Genomic DNA, 23,820 nt, shown 5'->3' with positions numbered 1-23,820 from the left:
GATTTATTGGAAAAATAAAACCTCGATATGTTTTGTTGATTGAGCCTTTGAAACCTGTCATGTAAATTAAATCTCTTGTGGCTGTTGGCTAGCTGGTTTAGGACAGGGTTCTGCTACGTAGCCAGGCTAGCCAGAAGCCCACTTTCCACCCGCCGAAGCTGATCTTGAACTTGTGGTCCTTCTGCCTCGGCCTCCAAGTACTGAGAGTACAGGTCTGCACTGCCAAGCCAAGTTCCAAATCAAAACCTCCTCCTGTTTTGAAAGAACTTCGTAGCTGGCCCAGGATGCCAGTAAGTCTCTTCCAATCTAAATAATTTCAACCTAGTTTCACTGATTTTCCCACATGTTGGAATTCCCCTTCCTTTTCTTTCTTTTCTTTTTTTTTTTTTTATTTATGTCTCATGTATCCAAAGCTGGCTTGAATTCACTGTCTAGCTAAAGACGACCTTGGACTTTGGACCTCCCTGCCCCGCCTCCCAAGTGCTGAGAATAACCGCTTGTACCATCCCCTCCTGTTTATACAGCGCTGGAGATCAAAGCCAGGACTGTGGGCATGTCAGGCAGGCACTCTCCCAGCTGAACTAACTCCCTCACCGCACATGCTGGAACATTTCTAAGTGACAAATACCCAGATACCTATTATATCTTAAAAGTATATATAGCAATCAGAATTACTACGTTTTTGTTTTTTTTTTTTTTACAAAAGGCTTTAAATTTGGCTGGGCATGGTGGCGCATGCCTTTAATCCCAGCACTTGGGAGGCAGAGGTAGGAGGATCAATTGCTGTGAGTTCAAAGCCATCCTGAGACTGCATAGTGAATTCCAGGTCAGCCTGGAGCTATAACGAAACCCTACACACACACACACACACACAAAACAGCAAAGCTTTAAGTTCTACTCCTTAACTATAAATAATAAGTTAATATGTATATTTGAAAATGTATTTTTTTTATTCATCCCATTATACTTAATTTCTCATTATAGCTAAGTCTGATTTTTACTTAATTTTAGTCCCAATCTCCAAGTTGTATATTGGAGAAAAAGAAAGTGGCTTTTGGACCTTCTTGTACATAAGGTAACTGGATGATTTTTTTTTTTCTTTCATATTTTTGAGATGTCATTGGGTGAGTCTCAGGTCAGGTCTGCCCACCTCCCATGCATGTGCCTTTTGTCCATTGACACTTTAGGAGAAAGGACCCGAAAAAAAAGTGTACCTTTATTAGATCTTTTTTGTGGATTTTATTAATGTAAACAGAATTTCCCCTCAATTTTCTAACTGCCATTGGATTGATTTATTAAACATATGAATGAATTAAAAAAAACACATTCATTCACTGGCTTCAGTAAAACAATGAAGCTGTGTTTACTTTTCTTAAACAATTTTTCTTTATTATGCACATACATGGGTGTAAACAGCCATGTTGGTACCATCGTTAGCCTCCTCCCTGCCCTCCCCCATCCACAGCGACCCTCCTCCTTGGGGAATGTAAGTCGGGCATTGTGGCGTTAGCAATGTCTCTGTGCATAATGTCCCAACTTGTGGCTCTAACAATCTTTCTGACCCCTCTTCCACAAATTTCCCTGAGTCATGTTGGGTTCATTTTAAGTCTACTTTAGAGATGAGGTCCTGGAAGCCTGTGTCTCTGGATGTCTGGTTTGGTAGGAGTTGAGTGTCCTCTGTGTCTATTTCCTTCACCCTTGTGCTGGTACCAGGTTCACCAAGAAAGCAACACTCTTGCTCATTTCCCCAATTACTCTATGGTTTTAGCTGGGGCCCTGGTGAGGTGTAATGGGCTGATTCTCTCCTCAGGATCTGCATCCATCTGGAAAAGACAAGCAGATTCTCCAATGGAGAATGAAGTCAGCACTGGATAAATGGGATAACCATTATTAGTTTAGAGAAAATTTAATAGGTATAGGCTCTCTTGTAGCCCAAGATTGGTGGGAGCTTGATATTGGAGAGTGAACTTGTTTTTTGGACATGATTCTGACTTGTTTCCCTGTTCCAGCTATGGGTTCCATTCCACTGAGTGAATCTGTTAGCTAGTCCAAGAGCAGTTGGTTACCCACCGTGGCTGTGAGCCACTACTGCATTTGTGTGAGCACCACGTCAGGTGGTTTGCTGCTGAGTGGCTTCGACCGCGAGTTGCTCAGACAGATGTTGTCCATTACCCCCAAGTAGCTCATGCAGCACCTTCTGGCACTAGACACAGTAGACAAAGATGTGCTTTCTATGAATTCACACATTTTGACATTAGGAGAGCTTTCAAATCCACATTCAGGCCATCAAAACAATAGTCACTTAAGGCTGGAGAAATGGTTTAGCCATTAAGGCACTTGCCTGCAAAGCCTAAGGACCCAGGTTCGATTCTCCAGTACCCATCTAAGTCAGATGCACAAAGTGGTGCATACCTCTGGAGTTCGTTTGCAGTAAAGACCCTGGCACACCCATTCTTTCCCTCTCTTCCTCTCTACCTTTCTCTAAATAAATAAATATAATTTTAAATAGTAATTATTTAAGAGAATCTATAATAATGTAATCTCTTAATGTCTAGGATTTAAAATAGCCAACTCTTTAATCCTACTGGGTAAATAAAGATTATTTTATAATACATACTGCCTGTTTGCTTTTCTGATTCTCAGAAGCACCTCTTATACATACAAATAAAAACAGCCTTAAGACTGTCATTGTCTCACTGTTCATACACATCTGAGTGAGAAATCATATGAAAGTTAATAAAACCTATTGAAAAGATTTCATCAGACCGGGCGTGGTGGTGCACGCCTGTAATTCCAGTACTCTAAACATACTGGCCTCTTTTCTTGCTTCAATTCAGATGAAACATGTTCAATTTTGAGGAACCTATGGGTTTGAAAGAAAAATGTTTCCATGATAAGGATTGGTGAAACTTGTCACCTGTCCCCTGTCCCTACCTTGGAAATATATTACAAATTTTATGACATCATTGCTGGGGTTCTGAAATCTATATTAATTTATTCTTCATGGGGGAGGCAGAGGTAGGAGGATCGCCATGAGTTTGAGGTCAACCTGAGACTACAGAGTGAATTCCAGGTCAGGCTGGACTAGAGCGAGACCTCACCTGGAAAAAAAAAAAAAATTAAATTGAAGGAAAAAAAATTTCATCCGCAAAGGCGCCGTCATCACCACGTCCTCCCGCGCGCAAAGACGGCCGGGTCTCCCGCTGCTGCAGAAGCCTCCCTGCGGGCCGCCGCCTGCTCTGTGCTGCGTGCAGCGGGGCTTCTGCATCCGCAGCGCGCACGCTGGCCCTCGTCATCATCATCATCATCATCATCAAGGGCAGCTCTCGGGATGCCTGGGCAGCAGGCGCATAGGGCCCTGGGCTGGGGGCGCTTCCACGAACACTGAGGTGTGTTCCCACAGTGGGATCCAGAGACCCACAGTGTTCTCCAGCTTTTTGTCCTGTAAAACACATGGTGCTGCGAATGAAGCAGCCCTGAGGTCCGGTGGAGGCAGTCTGGAAGGGGGCGGGCACTAATCGGTGTGGGGAATGTAGCAGACAGCTTCACTCGCCGAGATGAACATCCAGACCAGACAGTTGTGGAGGAAGGGATTTACTGAAGCTTGCAGATCCAGGGGAAGTTCCAGAATGGCAGAAGAAGCTGGCCTGCTTTCACAGGTCCAAGCTGAGAGAGAGAGAGATAGGGAGAGAGAGGCCACAAGCCAAACCCCACAGCACATTCAGGAACTCCAGGCACGTTGCACACCTTTCTTTAGATTGGAATTTCAAATCCTCTATTCCTTAGGGTCCCATGGAAACCTCCTCCATCCAGGTGGCTGCAGGTCTCAATTACAAACTGTAATAAAACACTGAATGTATTGGGGGCCATCTCTTCAAACAACCACAGGGAATATGGGCACTGAGCAGATAGATACCCGCAGATGCTCCAAAGGGAAGGAAACACCATGCCAGTACACACGTCACAGAAAACGTCCCAAGGAGATTTTTAACAAGGATTTTTGGGAAGCATTGTGGTAGCATTTGGGATCCTGGGTCGCACTGTGGAAAGGGAACAAGTTCTTACAGCCAGAACACCCTCCATATTTAACACTATTTTTCTACTTATTCCCCCATGTTCCAGTTTAAACGCCTACTGTGTGCTAAGAATGATACCTTCTGGCCTCATTCCCTCCAGCCATACACACACACACACACACACACACACACACACACACACACACTGACCTTTTAAGATAAAATACTGTTTGTAACAACCGGACGCCCACCAGCAATTTAGGAGTAAAATTCAAAATAACTCACCCATTACAGCAAGCTGAAGGTGAAGGGTGAAGCCTTGCGCATCAGGTTGGTCATTTGAATTGACTTCCCTTGTCGTGCTGACGGAAGTACAAGTCTTGCTGACACGTTACGTCATTTTTGGTGATGGTGCCAGTGCACACTGATACACGGAGCCAGAGACTCTGCCTTCACGCCACAGCACGAGGGAAGGTCCAGCTGGCTGGGAGCAGCGCTGCATTGGACGGTTCAGATTTCACAGCAAGTGTAGATTTTCTGCGCCCAAGGTAGTAATGTCGTAAAAGGATATTATTTTCTTTATTCTATACTGTTTGGTCACAGCTGTATTAGGGGTCTTGTTTTCATTATTGATTTCCATATCTCCACCAGTGGAAGTCTCTGGCTCCTTCTCAAAACTGAAAAGATATAAAAATAAAACTTAGCTTTTAAATCAATTAGAAAGATAGAGTACTGGAGTAGTTTTGATCAGACCCTCTCAGCCAAATGCTATGTTTCCTATGAACCATGTGTATTAAAACTGAGATCCAATCACTTAGCCCATGAAGAATAAATTAATATAGACTTCAGAACTCTAGCAATGATACTATAAAGTTTGTAATATTGGGCTGGAAGTATGGCTTAGCGCCTAAGCGCTTGCCTGTGAAACCTAAGGACCCCAGTTCGAGGCTCAGTTCTCCAGGACCCACATTAGCCAGATGCACGAGGGGGCGCATGTGTCTGGAGTTTGTTTGCAGTGGCTGGAGGCCCTGGTGCGCCTATTCTCAATCTCTCTCTCTCTCTCTCTGCCTCCTTCTCTCTCTGTCTCTTTCAAATAAATAAATAAACAAAAAAAAATTAAAATAATTTTGTAATATGTTTCCAAGGTAAGGACGGGTTTTCCAAGTTTCACCAATCCTTCTCGTTAAAACATTTTTCTTTCAGACCTGTAGGTTCCTCAGAATTGAACATGTTTCATCTGAATCGAGGCAAGAAAAGAGGCCAGTAAGTTTAGAGCAGCAGAAATGCCTAACGTGCTGCATTATTCCAGGAGGAGCTGTTGGTGCATCACTGGTCTGGGCACACAGGCGTCCTGAAGCTCTGTCCCTCATGGACCACACTGCCCAGCCATGTCCCCAGACTCTCTGGTGGCCTGCGACGGCGCCTTCATGATCAGGGAACGAATACAGTAGAGCCGGTAAAGGGTCAAGGAGAGCACATTGTCATTGGCGTGAGAGAAGACTCCTCTTGTTTCTGGCTCCCATCCTGCTGCCCGCTTATTTTCTCCAAGCCTCAGTTTCCTTATACAAAAAAAAAAAAAAATCCAAACAAAAAAGAGTGTAAAGACTGCTACCATATCTATCCAATAGTTTAATAATCATTATTTATATGAAAATGTTTCTGAACAGAAAACCCCAAACTGGAGGTTATGTCTCTCTCTTTCTCTCATTCATTTATTTACACATCATATTTCAGCCTGGAGGAAATAAGTTTCACAAAAGGATTTATTTCATAGCAGATACCCTTCAACACCAGCAACTGCATCTTCCTCATCAGCTTTCAATGGTTGTGTTTATGACACTTGTCCATACATGAAGAGGGATGGGCCTTTTCATTCTTTTCTTCCTAAAAAGTCCCTCAAGAAGGCTGGTCTGAACTTTGTGGCCATGACCAAAATCCACCCCCTTGTTCAGGTTGTCACAAAAGACCAGCATCTTTGCAATGTGCCTCTGAGGAAAGGGGACTTCATGGACTAACTTCAGGTCACTCCAAGGGTGTTGTGAAGCCATCTCTTTTCCCAGGCCTTTCTATTTTAGGGCCAAAGTGCTAAAATTGTGTCCCTGTGAATTGTGATGAAGGCTTTGGGTTTTGGAATCCTATGGAAATGTGAGGAAATTTCTGAGCCACCTTGAACTTCTTTTTACTCATCCCCATAATGGTGATAAGAATGATATTTGCAGGGCTGGAGGGATGGCTTAGTGGTTAAGGTATTTGCCTGCAAAGCCAAAGGACCCAGATTCGATTCCCCAGGACCCACGTTAGCCAGATGCACAAGGCGGCACATGTGTCTGGAGTTGGTTTGCAGTGGCTGGAGGCCCTAGCAACTCATTCTCTCTCTCTCTCCTTTTCTCTCTCTCTCCCTCTTTCTCTGTCGAGTAAATAAAAATAAAATATTTTTTTTTCTTAAAAAAAGAATGATATTTGCAGAACTGGCAGAAAGTGTAACGGAAAGAGACTTGTGAGGAACAGGACATGACGTGGTCCTTAAGGGGAAGCCTCGCTCTTGCTGATGCACGTGAGATCAGAATTTACCTCCATGTCTGACCGTCTAGCTGCGTTTTATTTTATAATTTTCATTATTTTCCTTATGTTACTCCTTAAGCTATTCGGTCTTGTTTTGTTTCGTTTCATGTTTATTTTTTTTTTTGTCTTCCCCACCCTGATACTGACCACTGCTTTAGTCAAGAGCAAGTGTGATTTCCTCTCGCTTCTGGTACATACGGCTCCAAGATAACGTAGTTTAACCAAATGAGCAAACAGAAAGCTACGAGACGCTGCTTTTGCTGTTCCCTCACTCCTTTAAATCAAAGAACAAGACATAAACCTTTTTTTTTTTTAATGTCACGTGCCTTGTGCTTCAGACTGTTTGGTGCCTCAGTAAACCTCAAAGGGACAGATTTACAATTACTTGGAACAAATTTCTAGTAGAATTGTAAGGAGAGAAAATAAAATACATAAATAAATAAATAGAGTACAGGTTCCACCCCAGACACCTTGCGCACAATGCGTAAGAATAAACAGGACCCAAAAAGGAAGCCAAAAGCTCTGGGTCTCGTGGGGAGGGGTACCCCGGGGTCATCACTGGGAGAACATTTGCTAATGATGGTATGCTGAAAACAGCTTTCTTCCAGTGAGTGCAAGACTGCCCTTGATGGAAGAGAATGCCTTTCTTTTTCTTTTTCTTTTTCTTTTTCTTTTTCTTTTTTTTTTTTGGTCAAAAGCCAGGTTCAGCATTTCTAACGTGGGCAAATTCCTCTACCTGTTATGGCATCTTGGGAAAGAAGTAGCACGTTGCAGACTCATGCCCCTCGAAACTTACCAGCAAGGGGATGCCCCTGGAGGCCCGACTCCCAGACTCTGGGCCGGGCCTGGGCTCGAGGCCCCCGGCAGATGCAGAGGCTGCGGCCATCTGGGCCGCACTTGGCGTCCAGCCTCCATCTGCACCGCAGCCAGTGGCCATGGTGGTCTTACCTTTCTCCCCGTCTCCTTCAGTTGGAGACAGTTTTGACTCCACAAGACGGCGGCAGTTTGACAATCATGACTCAGAAAGTGCCACTGACCTCCTGTGGGTCGGGGCCATTGACGCTGCCAATAGCCCCTGGACCTAAGACAGCCCGCGTGACAAAGTACGTTCTCTCCCAAATGGCCAGCAGTGCTGAAGTGAGAACCCACGTGGTAGAGGTACTAGTTTTCCCACTCGTTACATCAAAAATACCATTAAAGGGCTGGAGAGATGGCTTAGTAGCTAAGGCACTTGCTGGTGAAGCCAAAAGGACCCAGGTTCAATTCCCTAGTACCTATGTAAGCCAGATGCACAAGGTGGCGCATGCATCTCGGATTCGTTTGCAGTGGCTAGAGGCCCTGGTATGCCCATTCTCTCTCAAATAAATAGATAAAAATAAAAATTAAAAATTGCTTAAAAATTAATACACATCACCTGCGAGGAAAGAGTAAGAACCTTTACGACTCATCTTGGAATAGAGGGTGAGCGGTGTTTAAAACGATCTTCCGATACCCAGTGGTGATCACGTAGAAGATGGTCACCGGCTGTTGTAGTTTGGGAGAGAGGACATAAAAGGGCCTCTGGTACCCGTCCGTCTCTTTCCTGCTGCCCTCACGCCAGCGAGCACGTATCTTCATGATCTCGCATCCATATTTGTCCCGGGTGTCTGGCTGCTCACAGAGACCCTCTCGAATCTTGGGCACATATTTTCTCCCAGCTGCCAAGCCCCATCTTTTCCTCACCTTAGCATTTTCATTGGAAAAGTCTTCTCTAACTCACAGGAAATAGCTGCCAGTTCATCTCTAACTGCAGCCAGCACCCTTCCTCCTTCACCATGTCAACTATAAACATGTTACTGCCCATCTGAGTATGAAGAACTGGGTTAGGTTTTTATAAGGGATTATTAACAAGATGAGGAGGAGGGTGCCTGCTTTCAAGAATTTTCCAATCTAGGAAACAAATCTCACACAGATAACTATAATATAGATAGCATTTAATAGTCATCTCTACTAGAGAATTCTTTAAAAAAAAATAAGAGGGTAGTAATTAGACTATTTCTGTGTAGGAAGATCAAAGAAGACTGTAAATAGATCTATAAAATATCAAGTGAGTGTCTCCTTAAGGAACCTCCTAGACACTTGTGCATGAAATGATCATTTATTATTGTTACCACAATTTGAAGATTATGCATTAAAATAGTCTGGATTTCAAGTATATTTATGCAAAAGTTTGTAGTGAGTATGTATTAAGAGATTGGAGTGGCTAAATCTACCCAATCTATAAGACTGGAATGAGAATGCTCTAGAATCTGCGTGGTTGAATTTGGTTTTAACAAAGGATGCTGAATTTAATCATGTCCTGGGATGTGCTGTGTGAAGGCAGTGACCACTGGGAAGAGCTCTCACTAACATCTAGGAGAGGAAGATTTTAGAAGTTCACAAGCATAATGTGAAAAAACACCTGGGCCAAATGTGGCATGTAGGACTGCCCATCGGAGGGCTTGATTTCAGCACCTCTTCAGAGATACTGTCACTTACCAAAGAATTCTCTGCCACCTGGCTCATAGGACAATTGAAGATATTTAGATATATGGTCTAGGCCAGGCACCGACTAAATTTGGGGGTGTAGTATCCAACTTAATCTACAAAAGTGATGGAAGGACAGTGACATTCGGGCTTTAGTGGGTGAGCAGGAACCCCTGCTAGACTGGGGGGGAGCAGAGCCCTTCACGCTGGCATAGGAACCACCTCCAAAGAAGCAGGAAAGAGAAAGCCCTGCCCGCAGCCCCTCAGTGCAAGGACTTGCAAGCTCTGTGATTGAAATGGGAACAGGAAGCCCTTCAACATCACGGAGGCTCATGATTTGCTGGAAGACTCACTACTGGGAAATTCAATCTGCAACTGTGTTAGTCACTGGGAATTTCTGTGAGTCCCACACTGGCTTGAAAATCTGACTTCTGGGAATGGCAGAGTAGTAGATTCCTATGGAATTTTGTTCGAGTGTTAATACGTGTGTGTGTTTGTGTGTGTGTGTTTACCCATTCTGTTGGGTTTTCGATGGGCATCATAGTATCAGGACCTTCCGGGAGGCTCCCATTCTTTGAACCTCTGAGTGCTGTTTTGTAAGAACCTTGTTCTCGGGCGTATCTTCAAGAATGCCTTCCATAACCTGAGAACATGGTGCGACCTCAGGTAACTGCGTAACGGGCTCTGCTTCCCTCTGCAGTTCTAGGCTCCTGCGTGCCCTTCAACGTGGACGTGAAGAATTCGGTGAGCTTCAGCGGCCCCGTGGAGGACATGTTCGGCTACACCGTCCAACAGTATGAGAACCAAGAAGGAAAATGGTAAGCCAGCGAGCTCTGTGGTCGGTTAATGGATTTACAAGGCTGGAATGTGCCGTCTGTTGGCTTTGTCATGGGAAGTGACGTAAAGAAGAAACGTTCCTTGAAGCTTTACAGGGAACAATTACTGATTTCTGTTGACACCTCAGTTGACCTCAAAGAAGGTTCTTATCTGAAGTAGCCAGTAGTCAGCCATGATGTTATCTTGGCAAGACTTCCCTAATTGTTCTTGAAGCATGCTTGGCTGAAATTCAGTCGCAGGCCTGGGGAGGCAGGCAAGAAGCCAAGTTACCACTACCACTAGTTGGGGTGTTTATTCCTGGTACTTTACCGATCGATTGCATGTTGTCCAATGATGACAGTGAGTCCTGCTACATTTCTGTCATGTAATTGTTTGCATGTTTATGTATGTGTCTGAGCATATTCATATGTGTGCATGTGTGCACGTGTGTGTACGCGTGCATATGTGTGTGTGTACACCAGAGGTCAACATTGAGTGTCTTCTTCTGTCACTCTTCACTTGGTTCACTGACGTAGGGTCTCTTACCTAAACCCAGAGCTTGTCGATCCCTTGTGGCTCCTGAGTCCCTTGTCTCTGCCTCCTTCTGCTTCTGAGGTTACGGGGCAGGGGGGGGGGGGAGCACGCACACACAGCCTCTCCACGGTTGCCGGGGTCTCCCATTTGTGGGGCAGGCGTTCTATTCACCAAGCAACCTTCCCAGCCACTGCTATAAGACTTTAAACCTGCAGACATTTGGATCAGTTCATTTTAGTTAAAAAGTTTTAAAGCAGGCTGGGTGTGGGTGGTGCATGTCTTTAATCTCAGCACTTGGGAGCCAGAAGTACAAGGATCCCTGTGAGTTCGAGGCCAACCTGGGACTACAGAGTGAGTTCCAGGTCAGCCTGGGCTAGAGTGTGACGCTACCTCCAAAAAAAAAATTTTTTTTAAGCAGACTCAGGTTCTTGAAAACATACAAAATGAATATTAGAGCCCTTTTACTTTTCATTTAACCTGACTATAATAAGGGTGGTTTTTCTAAGACTGTATACTGAGGAATAAATTATAGGTTAGTTAAAATTTATCTCCATTTAACAACTAAAGAAGTTTATTTGTTCTAGTAAGTATAATTAAAGGAGATTTATATCTGCTATGGTAATCGTGATCTGAAGCCCATAATTATCATTTCTTTCTTTCATCTCCTAAAGAATATCAGAAGCAGTGACTTGAGTCCCCCCATTTCTGAGGGTGAGAAACGTTATGAGGTGTGCACCAGCAGCCAGGGCGGGGAGCCCTCTCTTCTCCTCTCCTCTCCTCTCCTCTCCTCTCCTCTCCTCTCCTCTCCTCTCCTCTCCTCTCCTCTCCTCTCCTCTCCTCTCCTCTCCTCTCCTCTCCTCTCCTCTCTTCCCCTCCTCTCCCCTCCCCTCCCCTCCCTTCCCCTCCCCTCCCCTCCCCTCCCCTCCCCTCCCCTCTCCTCTCCTCTCCTCTCTTCTCATAGATCATTTGAAACACGAACACGGCGGTTACAAAACACCGTGTCCCCTGTCATCTCTCCTGTACCCTCCCTAGGTGGCCCACCCCCAACTCCTAAGGTTAAGCAGATACCGGCCATCCTTTTAGACACCAGACACCGATTTTAGTCACTAATTTAATGACGAATTTCAGATACCAATTCAAGGAATTGAATCTCGAGGATAACAGTGATGGGCCAGTTCACCAGGTTTCTCTTGGCTTGTATGTTTTTTTTTTTTTCCTCAAAGCTTAATGTTTATATAAATAAATATAAAAAGCCTATTTTTATTCATTAATAATAGATGCTTAAATTTTCAGAGAAGGGCTGGAGAGATTGCTTAGTGGTTAAGCACTTGCCTGTGAAGCCTAAGGACCCCGGTTCGAGGCTCAGTTCCCCAGGTCCCACGTTAGCCAGATGCACAAGGGGGCGCACGCATCTGGAGTTCGTTTGCAGTGGCTGGAGGCCCTGGCGCACCCACTCTCCTCTCCCTCTCTCTCTAAATAAAAATAAACAAAAAAAAGTTTTAAAAAAATTTCAGAGAAATACTGTGGACAACAAGTTTTAGGACTTGGACCTCCACCTACTTAAAATGACATATCTTTTTTTGTACTTTAAAAAAAATGTTTATTTTTATTTATTTATTTGAGAGAGACAGACAGACAGAAAGAGAGAGAGAGAGAGAGAGAGAGAGAGAGAGAATAGGTGCACCAGGGCCTCCAGCTACTGCAAACAAACTCCAGACTTATGTACCATCTTGTGCATCTGGCTTACGTGGGTCCTGGGAAATTGAAGTGGTGTCCTTTGGCTTTGCAGGCAAACACCTTAATCACTAAGCCATCTCTCTAGCCCTAGATTGTTTTTATTAAATTTACTTTGGACAATTACATATAGATTGTAGTGGAAAAAGGGATGCCCCTAAAGTGGAAAATCTAACTGCAAGCAAGAATCACAATATAGTGCCTAGGAAATGCAGCCCAAAATGGGGTTAGTATATATGCACAGTGCAATTTGTTTTCTTCCATAAAGGAGACCAAAGCCACGTCATGTGCAGGAAAATGGATGCAAATGGAGATAAGCATATTAAGTGAATTAAGGTACTCTCAGAAAAGCATATAGTGTATGCTTGTTTTCATTTATGGTCCCTAGATGTTACATAGGTATACAAAATCCTGTATGTGTGTATGTCATGTCTGCATGTGGTCCTGAGGTTTTACATTGATCCATGACGCCATGTATCTGTCTACAACATGAAAGGAGAAATAAGACTGTCTGGGGCACCAAGGTGACTAACAAAGGGAAGGGCCAGAAAGGGAAGGTAGGGAGGTTCTGAGGGGTGCCACTTTCAACTCGCAACCCAGGAACATATTAAAGTAAGAAGAGGAGAAGAGGCCGGGCTGGAACCCTAGCATTTGCTGTGTGGAGTCAGGAAGGCCCAGAACTCAAGGTCATTCTCAGCAATGCTGAGGTTTCAGGGCCAGCCTGGGCTACATGAGAACTTGTCTCAGAAAGCTAATTAACAAAACAAACATAACCAAAATCAAAACAGAAGTCAAGGCCCTGAGCTAAACTAAGGGCAACTTGAATCAAAGAAAAGTGTATCAAAGGTAAAATTAGACAAATAATCAAGTTTTGAGGGAACTCTGGAAATGGCAAAATGAAAGTTCTGGATGGGTGAAACATATGCTAAAATTTTGATATTGGATTATCGGGAAATGAAAACGGAAACATACGTGTATACAAAAATGGAGAATCAATTTTCTTAAGAAGTTGGAAGCTTGTTGGTGCAGCTTTAGCTGAAGGCAAAATGCATCCAGGCAGTCAGGAGCCTCCAAGCACAGCACAGGAAGAGGGAGCAATGCCACACCGGGAATGCCTCAGGTGAACAGCGGCCGGCCTCACTGCCAGCCCCCACCCCCACCCGGCCCTGCGTCCACGTGCGGCTCAGTGATCAGGCTTGACCCTTTGTCACCATCCGTGAAAACAAACACACTTAAAACATAAGTGAAAAAGTGACTTCAGTGGGGAAATATACTTCTTAAGGCCAGAGCTGAACATCATCTCATACTTCTCCACGCTCAGCCATGCCCTTTCCTTTGTTCGAGCTATTTTATAAAAGTAAACGTTGGGCTGAAAGATAACTTAGCTGTTAAGCGACTGCCCAAGTTCAAATCTCAAGACCAGTCACAGGCATCTATAACCCCAATCCCACAGGAGAGCAGAGAATCTACAGAATTTAGAAAACAGTAAAAAGAGACCAACTCAAAACAAGACTAGCCAGGTGTGGTGGCGCACATCTTTAATCCCAACACTCGGGAGGCAGACGCAGGAGGATTGCTGTGAGTTCAAGGCCACCCAGAGACTACATAGTGAATTCCAGGTCAGCCTGGGCTAGAGTGAGACCCTACCTCAATAAAGAAAGAAAGAAAGAAAGAAAGAAAGAAAGAAAGAAAGAAAGAAAGAAAGAAAGAAAGAAAGAAAGAAAGAAAGAAAGGGAACAAGACCAGGTGGAAGAGCAACAGTACTGTGGCCACAGCAAGAGAGTGTTTGGGGCCCACAAAGGTATGTACAACACACACACACACGGAAATGTTTTTAAAAAATAACCAAAATAAATATTGGTTATCATTTTTGTGGCACATATCAAATTTACCTCTTAACATGTGTGTGAGAGTTTGTGAGCTTTCAAATGTACATGGATTTTTAACTACCTATTTTGACATGCCCTGTACAAGGATATTATGAAAACATGATTAAAATGTCAGAACAACCAAAAGGATGTGGCTAACTGAATTCATCCAAATAGATTTTTTTAAAACATTGTCCTGACTCATCTTACCTCTTGGCTGTCCTATGCCTAAGGAACAGCCACTTTTGACACGAGTGTGTCTGACGAAGAGTGCATCAATTCTTTTGCAATAATTAAAACTTAATAGAAAAATCTCCTTAAGTGCCCTTTACCTTGCAGGAGTTTACCGACAGCCGTAATTTACTTTTATGTCTCTTGCTCAGAAATCTCATGGTTTCCCAGTAGCAGGACACGTCACCCTGATTAAGATCAGCTGCTGCCCGCCGTGGGCTGCGGCACTCACGTCCCTGCGGCTGTGACGTGGCGCAGATGCACGCAGAAAGAGCGGAGCTGGCTCAACAGCTTTGCTTTGAAGAGAAGTCTTAAATACCCCGAGCCCAGCACGAAGCCATGTGGATTTCCAGAGCTGGTGGTGGTCACCAGCGAGGCAGCGTCTCAGCTCACTGGAACATGCAAGAATGGTCGGGACTTTCTCCACTCTGCCAGCCCCATCACCATGGGCTTTCTGTGCCCAACCTTTGATCTGATGTTCAGGACACCCCAGCTGGTGGCTCCTGTGACTTCACTGGGCCTGTCCTCCCCAAAATAAATCCTCCCCTGGTAGATAGATCCCTCCCCACCCAATCTTCAACTGAAGCCATATCCAGGGCTGGAGAGATGGCTTAGTGCTTAAGGCATTTGCCTGTAAAGCCTAAGGACCCAGTTTCAATTCCCCAGGACCCGCGTAAGCCAGATACACAAGGTGGCTCATGTGTCTGGAGTTCATTTTGGCTAGAGGCCCTGGTATGCCCATTCTCTCTATACCTGCCACTTTATCTCTCTCAAGTAAATAGTATATTTTAAAACATGTCAAAATTTGTCGACCCCCTCATTGACCCCCGGAGAACTGTCTCATGTCAGGAGGAGGTACCAGTGGCTTTTGGGGCCAGTGTCCAGCTGCTGACATATGTGTCTTTGACACACAACTCATACAGTCTGGGGAGGGCTGCAACTGAGGACTTTCTGCCATTTTCCTCTCATGGGTTTCAGGAAAGTGTTTATTTTACATTGCTCATGAGGCCTTTGGAAATTTCAATTTGCTCTTTGTTAAAAATGTCATGTCTTTGGCTCACTCCATTTCCAGCCTTTTGCTTTTCAAAGACTGAGATCACTGCTGTCAATGGGGAGCTGTGTGAGTTTAATTCTCCAAGGCGATTGAACACTTACTCCACTTACTTATGTTTTTGACGTTGGCTGGCGGGGCAGGTGGCAGCCTGAGCACGCCTGTGCTAGCTTCGGCCACTGGGCATCAAGAAAGAGCGAGGTAAAGAGCGTGACCGGAATGGCGTGTATATGAAGAAAACGTCCTCAGGAAATTATCCTCCGTGGGGAGAGGGAGGATAAATATAAAACGGGCATCAGGGATCAGTTATTCTTCAAATAAGCATAGTGATGGCTATACACACAAGACTTACTGTTGTGAAAGCACATTTTTCTCAATTTATTAAATTTTCATTATGACTGAGGCTTTTTCACGCAACAAAGATGTTTTCTTGCTTGAATTATCATTTGATTCATCAGGTGTTCCTCCAGAGACCACCAGTGATATAAAAAACGTCCTTTTATTCTCTTCATCTACAGCTAATTCATTGCAAAATGCCAGACATAAATTCTAACAGGAATAAAATATAATAAATTAAAGCCAACTTGACTTGAACAAAAATATTCAGTAATAAAACAGCTGATGAGAAAACATGTCTTTACTGTTCACACTAAGCCCCTGGGCTGAGCAGATCCCATTCTTATCTCCTTCATCTAGGCAGGAAGCGGGGACTCTGAGGGTGAACTGCCACAGGTCTTAGACAGCAAGCGGTGACGCAGCCAGAATGGGGAGCAGCAGCCTGACTCTCAGCCGGCTCTCTGTCTCCAACTAGGATTCTCTAGAATCGCGACCCAGGGAACTGCCTTCTGGTACCCAAAGTCATGCATGACATTCTACAGGCCAAATATTTAACCTCTAAAATGGAATAAAAAAGGGGGGGGAATTCACAATTTGGTAAGATACATGTACTTTCAAGAATTGCCTGTTGTCGTCAGAGTCAACAGCTCCTAGGAAAACAAACAAACATCGTTATGTTTCACACCCTGCCAAGGCGCTGTCTGTTTTGGTCGCAGCCCCCAAGCTTTCTGTGTCAACCCCGAAACTCTCAGGTTCACTCCCGATCCCTCCCATGTTAGTCCTCATTTTACGGTGATCCCCGCCCTTCCCAGGTTCTAGATGCTTTCTGCTGCACAGGGCTTAAAGGCGATTCAGCCCGCCTGCGCCAGGGCGGGCAGGAAGGCTCCACGCTGCTGTGCGCTGTTCCTGTGCGCCCCTTCTCACCGTCAGCCTTCCTTCTCCTGCCTCCACGTGCTCCCCAGACCGTCCGCAATGCCCACGTCCTTCTGCCTTGCTGTCCTTAGCATGCATTTATTAGCATGCATTTTGTGACCTTCTTTTCACTCCCCATCCCAGGCTTTCCCCTACTAATAACATGTATTTTCCAACGAGTTAGTTCTCCTCTATGCACCTGCATTTTTTTTTTAATTTATTTGAGAGTGACAGACACAGAGAGAAAGACAGATAGAGGGGGAGAGAGAGAATGGGCGCGCCAGGGCTTCCAGCCTCTGCGAACGAACTCCAGATGCATGCGCCCCCTTGTGCATGTGGCTAACATGGGATCTGGGGAACCGAGCCTCAAACCGGGGTCCTTAGGCTTCACAGGCAAGTGCTTAACCGCTAAGCCATCTCTCCAGCCCTGCACCTGAATGTGTCCTTTCAGATAATGGAATCTTAGAATGGAAAGGGACTCTGGAAATCTATTGCCCATCCATTACAGGTATATATTTGGGAAAACTATGCATGACCAGCCATCACCTGCCTTCTCATGGCCTCACTCTCCACAAGCCCACCTCTCAGCTGCCCCTTCCTGAAATGTCACGAGATGACTATTTCTCAAAGAAGATATGAGGAAGAAAAGGCAACTTTACCTTGCCCGCTCCCAACAATACACTGCATCTAGGAAGAGTTAATTCCCAAATCTCCTAGCATTCAGAACTCCTGAGTTTATGAGGGACACCAGAATCAAATCACCACGCCTCCAAAACTTAGTAGCTGCAAGGAAAGATGATTTCACAAGTCCTCAAGATCATCCGGCTCCCTGTGCTCATTCCTGCTTGAGTCACCTGGTACCTCCACCAGGCGCAGATCACTTACAGTGGCTTAACTCGCTGGCCGTCTTCTGTGCACCGTTGGGAGAGCCCTGGGTCGACTTCTTGCGACCACTCAATCTTCTGCTAGGCTGGAATGAGCTTCTTCACACCATGTTCTACAATTGACTGAAAAGAAAAAAAGAAAAAAAAAAAAAAACGAATAAGAAAGAAGCAATCTAATATATCTGCAAAGCTTGTAAGCCCCACCTCAGAAGTCCTTCCTACTGCATTTTGTCTGTTAAAACAAATCCTAGCCAGGCATGGGGGCGCACACCTTCAACCACAGCACTCAGGAGGCAGAGGTGGGAAGACCTCTGTGAGGCTGAGGCCAGCCTGAGACTACAGAGTGAGTTCCAGGCCAGCCTGGGCTATATAGTGAGACACTCCACCCCCAATGCTTTGAAATCCACCTCCCCTCACCCACAACCCCCCCCCCACACACACACACAAATCCCAGCTTCAAAAGGAGCAAAAGTATTATTTTCCTCCACTGAAAAACGGACCTGTTCTGAACCCAGCCTGCTATTTCCCTGTGGACAAGCTCCCTCTGGTCACATCTGCTCTGGTCATTACTGCTCCCCCCCCCACCATCTCCTTAAACATGACTGTAAGAATGTCTGTGATTTGGGTCCGGTTTCCCATGTCAGCCACAAACTCAATCATACCTATACTGAACTATGCGTACCCGTCAAAGGAGCGGTGGTGATTTTTCTTTCTAAGGCTTTGCCGGGTTTGTGCCAAATTCAGTTTTAAGCCATCTGAGATATCCTGCTAAATTTTTTCTTTTTAAATAATAATAAGCTCGCTTCTTTGCCCTAAATTGTTTAGCTGTATTTAATTCATTAATATTTAACACTGATTTTATTCAGTGATATTGCATAAAAGTTTGAGAATATTTGAAATAAAAGTGATTGCATTCTCCTCAGTGTAGTTGGTCGGTTGTACTTTTATACATTCTTTCTAAGTCAGTGTGTTACATAGACGTTAAATTATTTAGTAATGAGAGGTTCAGGTAGCTCAGAATATGAGCTTACTGCTTTCTATGCTGTGCACATACCATAGCTTTGTACAGCTTTTGTGATGATCCTATGAAGTACCTGTTTCCATTTTATTTTAATTTTAAAAAATTTTTATTTATTTATTTGAGAGTGATAGAGAGAGAAAGAGGCAGGTAGAGAGAGACAGAGAATGGGCACGCCAGGGCTTCTAGCCACTGCTATCGAACTCCAGATGCGTGCGCCCCCCTTGTGCATTTGGCTAACGTGGGTCCTGGGGAATTGAGCCTTTAACCGGGATCCTTAGGCTTCACAGGCAAGCGCCTAATCTCCAAGCCATCTCTTCAGCCCCTAGTTTCCATTTTATCAACAAAGCAGCTACCACAGACAGAACAGTTCCTAAACTAGATAGCTAGGAAATGGTGAAGACGCAGCGTGAACTCAGTCTAACAGCAAGTTCACGAGGAGATGACCACATTTCATAAAGAGCACTTCAGGCAGTGGCTGGCCCATGGACTGAATCCAATAACCACCTGCTGTTATCATTTCTGTTATTTCTCATAATTGGGTTCATTCACTTTAAACTAGGCCAATTTTTTTTTCACCAAATTAGATAGGTTTTCACTTTGAATTAAGTCACAAATAATTTTTCATCATAGTACGCAATCTTCTTAAGTACTATTTTTATGCAGCACAATATTTTATAGAATAACCCCTGCAATAATTAGTCTTGAGGTTGTTCATATTTCTTAATTTCACCTTAGTATTTTCTTGATGTGTTAAGCTTCCTTGTCTTAGATCATTTTGAAATTATAGCTTCCCCAAAGTAAAAATTATGCTTCAAAAGGTGTTAAAACATTTTTATGCACACAGAAATTGCTCTGCAAATGCATCAAACTATATATTTTATGGAATCTGTTCACTAATTTGATATTTAGAATTGTTACAAAGCTTATTTCCACTAATACATGTTTTTCCAATGAGTCTACTCAAAATAAATCCCATCACTTGGCAGTATAACAGATTTTCAAGCATTTATTTTTTTCAAACACATGCCTGATCCACCCGTAGCCTGTACTACCTCTCAGTTGTTTCTCAGACATGTTTCTCCATGCTAAATATTTGTCATGAGCATCTCTTGTCAGACAAAATTGCCATCTCAGTCAGTCTCCTCCATGCATTCCTTTGTGCCTATGTCCCTCTCAATGTGGACATTCCAGACATGGCCTGACCAGGGCAGAGCACAGAGGGCCTATCACTTTCCTTGACCAGGGCATCTATTTCCAGAAATTCAGCCTAAGGTCACATTAGCATTTTTGGCACAAAAACACACTGTTGGCTCATGTGTGTATGCTGTGCACGCAATCCTACATGACTTTTTCTCACATGAGCTCCCATTAAGTGAGGTTCCCATGTCCTGTACTAATGTAGATAACAGAATGCCTCTTAGTGCAATTATTTACATATTAAACTTTAGTTAATCTACATTTATTATTCTAGAATGCTCAGCTACATCTAGATTCCCAACTACATTTAGATGCACTTGCTAAGAATTTTAATATTTTCATTTCTTCACTCAAGTCATTGATATGGATGTAGTCTCACACAATCAGAAGTTCTGTCCTCTGGTGTAGGAATCCTAGAATCTGAATTTAGGTGTGTATCTAGCAATGGATTAACAACTGGGGATATACCCAAGTACATATCACTCAGCCTCATTGATCTCTTATTCCTGAAGACATTTTGAGAGACTGTTTAATAACTAGCTAGAACTCAAAACAATTCATGGTTGTATGTTTTCCATTAAGGATAGAGAGATTTTACTATTCTGTCCAAAATGACAATAAATGATTTTATCCCAAGTCCCATAAAAATATTTATTTTCTAAGTGTCTATAAACTAGTGCATACTCATATTTAATCTTAAAATGACTTCATGTTTATATTTCCTGACTTCTTTATAAAGTTACCAGTTTCTCATGGGAAAAAATTCTCATTTATGCATATGTTCTATAAACTAACACAGTACCAACTAAGATAAATGTGGTGTGATAAAGCACATAGTTAAAACAATGAAGAAAAATCTATAGATCTCCCTTCTGTATGTTTTTAATTTAAATCAATCTGTAACGTGTTAAAGACGCTCTGCTTATTTTAAAAATCATTAAGTCACCAACAAGATGAGTGTGTAATTATGTCTATGGAAGTTTCTGTTGGCTATCTCTGAACAACATAAAACAGGCGGTTTCTTTGTTTAATATGCTAATTCCCCTGTTTATCTTCCAGGGTGCTCATTGGTTCTCCTTTGGTAGGCCAGCCCAAGACCAGAACTGGAGATGTCTACAAGTGCCCGGTGGGAAGAGAGGGGTCTATGCCTTGCATGAAGTTGGATCTACCAGGTATTTAAAAATCAAATAGTCTCATTCTAACTCAGGTCCATATTCTCACTAAAAAAAAAAAAAAAAAAAAAAAAAAATCAAGTGACTCAAGAAAATGCTAAAAGTAACAATAACTCTTCTTCTTAACATATTTAATTCACATTGGATGGCATTTTAATCCACTCTGCCCTTAATTTGCTTCAGTTACTGATCTTGGAATATACATAGAATTTGAATAGCTTGCTAGCTGCAAAATTTTTACCCCCCTATATCATTCAGGATCCTCTATAAACAAGTGGTAACATGAAAGAATTTTCCAAATAAACATGACTGTCACATTCCTTCCATAAAATGTAACTTAGTGCCTGGTTCTTGAAAGGAAATTGAATAAGAGGAATTTTAATTAATGAATTTAGCATTTAGAAAAGAATATCCTGAGAGAAATTCATATTAAAATACATATATGGAATCCCACTGGGGATGGATCATGATTAGAAAATTTCTTCTAGAATCATCCAAGACTTAGAAGTCAAACAAAATAAAATACTCTAGAAGTGAGCTACTGCCTCACAAGTTTGTTGCAGATTTTTTTTTCAGTTTTCCTCTTATCAATTTTCAATTTATTTGTTAGTTGTGAATGTTTTCTTTACATTCATAAACTTCATTACTAGATGTTATCTTAACATCACCTTCCTTTTGTTACTTTACCTTTTCAAGGTAGGGTCTCACTGTCCAGTCCAGGCTGTCCTGGAACACACTATGTGGCCCCAGGCTGGCCTTGAACTCACAGGGACCCTCCCACCTCTACCTTACAAGTGCTGGGATTAAAGGTATGTCCCATCACGCACAGCCTGGCTTACATATTCTGTTTTTTTAGTGGGTGGGATGGTTTTGAGGTAGGGTCTCGCTGTGGCTCAGGCTGACCTGGAATTCAGTATGTAGTCTCAGGTTGGCCTTGAACTCACAGCAATCCTCCTACCTCTGCCTCCCAAGTGCTGGGATTAAACCCAGCTCTGGATCACATATTCTTGCTTCTTCTTATATGTAGTATTTTTGGAACACAGCCTGGATTAAAGTTTTGAATAGCAAGTATAGAAATTCCAGATTTTTTTGCCTATCTTTCAACAGTCTCAACTGGTTTATATTAGCAGGTGGTTTTGTGCAGTTCCCATATTCAGATCACCTTATAGTGAGGAGCAGACTCAGTTGCCATTCACTTCTTTTCATTTCAGATGGGCTGCTCAGGCCATGCAGACATTCAGCATCTGTGTTCATACATTGTAACTGTCCTTCCATGGGACTTTTTTAAAAAATAAATTTTTCCACATTGGTTTTTTTGTTCATTTTTATTTACTTATTAGAGAGAGAGAGAGAGAGAGAGAGAGAGAGAGAGATAGAGAGGGAATGGGCACGCCAGGACCTCCAGCCACTACAAACAAACTCCAGACGCGTGTACCACCTTCTGCATCTGTCTAACTTGGGTCCTGGGGAATCGAGCCTCGAACCAGGGTCCTTCACAGGCAAGCGCTTAACAAGCCATCTCTCCAGCCCCCATGGGACTTTTTGCCAAGATACCTTCACCCGTGGCAGATGTCATCATTGCCCCTTGGGTTTCGATCCTCTTTTCCTTCAAGAAACTAAAGCTAGGACTTCTGTTTGACTTTCGCTCAGAATTAGTCTTCCATCAAAACAGAACAAATAAAAAGAAAACACCAAATAAGAAGCTTTCCCAGGGCCCACCTTTTCCTCTCAGTGAATAGAAACCACAGTGTCCACCTGTTTGGGGTTGTAGTCCAGAACCCTCAGGTAGACCTTCCATATATAATTTTTTTCCTCTTCCTAGAATTTATAGTTGTTACTTATAACAGTTGTTTTGAGAGAAGCTACTCTGTGTTATTGGAAACTGGAATCAATTTTTTTTTTAACTAGCCTGTATATTTTAGCTCTGTCAAGAACAGGAGGAAAGTTTCTGCCCTAGCTTCTGATTGTCCCAGCAATACTTAGCCTTAGACAATCTTAATATACAGAAAGTCAGATCTTGATCATGCAAGACCAGTGTGCCCAAGAGCTTGGTCTGAAGTCCTTTCAGTGAATCAGACTAAAGTCTTGGACAAAGACCAATGCCATTATCAGGAAATCAGACAGAGCATACAGAAATCTATGCTTCCCTTGTCTGTGTTAAATCCACAGGCTGGCTCAAGGCATTCAACTTCTAGGCATGAACAGTGAGCTAAATACTTCTTGAATTGAATTTTGCTCCTTTCAACTATTAATACACTTTAGTGCCAGGGTTTAGAAGCTTTTACTTTTCTTGTCCAGTCTTTATTATTTTTTAAAAATGTGACTAAGTCTAGCATCTTGCCAATTTTATCCAATTGGCATGCTCTGGGCCCCCAAATTCCTGTTTGGAATGTCAAATGGAGTCCTTCAGTGTATTCTCTGTATCTAGACTTCCCAGACATTTCTCTAATCTTGCTCCAATTTTCTTTGCAACTCTCATGATGTCTCCGTCATTGTTCAAAAACTTGTTTTCGACTTGACTGCTCCTCTACGCGTGTTCCTTTTGCTTGCCAAGCATCAAATTTCAGCATTAGTTACCTATAACAACAACAAAAAATATTCATAGTCATATGAAACTAAATGGCTTTATTTGCTTTAATTAGCAAAAATGTGTGAAGAGCAGTCCCACGTTTCTCCTTTCCCTGCTAGTTCTGCATTCTCTCACAGTTCTGCCAGACTCTCTGAAACAGCGAGACAGACACAGTTTCTGACCATCAGCCAGCGCGCCAGTCTTAACTCGTTCATTACGTTCCTCGGTATTACTCGGAAGTCTTTTACTTGAACCAGAGGAATGTGCTGTGATATGAGCAAAGCAAATGCAATATTCCTTTCTTTCTTTCTTTCTTTCTTTCTTTCTTTCTTTCTTTCTTTCTTTCTTTCTTTCTTTCTTTCTTTCTTTTATTTTGAGGTAGGGTCTCACTCTGGCTCAGGATGACCTGGAA

The 23,820-nt window shown here is 43.2% G+C and overlaps 1 protein-coding gene across 1 annotated transcript in view; it reads left to right on the top strand.

Annotated features, from left to right (window-relative positions):
- Itga1 (integrin subunit alpha 1) overlaps nt 1-23,820 on the top strand; it is a 147,902-nt gene that overhangs the window by 54,457 nt on the left and 69,625 nt on the right. Inside the window, exons 2-3 of the mRNA XM_045139023.1 lie at nt 9,784-9,901; nt 20,727-20,839. Coding sequence (XP_044994958.1) covers nt 9,784-9,901; nt 20,727-20,839 — 231 coding nt within the window. The remainder of the gene's footprint in view (nt 1-9,783; nt 9,902-20,726; nt 20,840-23,820) is intronic.

Source organism: Jaculus jaculus, chromosome 20, assembly GCF_020740685.1.
Source record: "Jaculus jaculus isolate mJacJac1 chromosome 20, mJacJac1.mat.Y.cur, whole genome shotgun sequence".
NCBI classification, from domain to species: Eukaryota; Metazoa; Chordata; class Mammalia; order Rodentia; family Dipodidae; genus Jaculus; species Jaculus jaculus.
The sequence above is the reverse complement of the archived record's forward strand: the minus strand, read 5'-3'. Positions and strand labels throughout refer to the sequence as shown.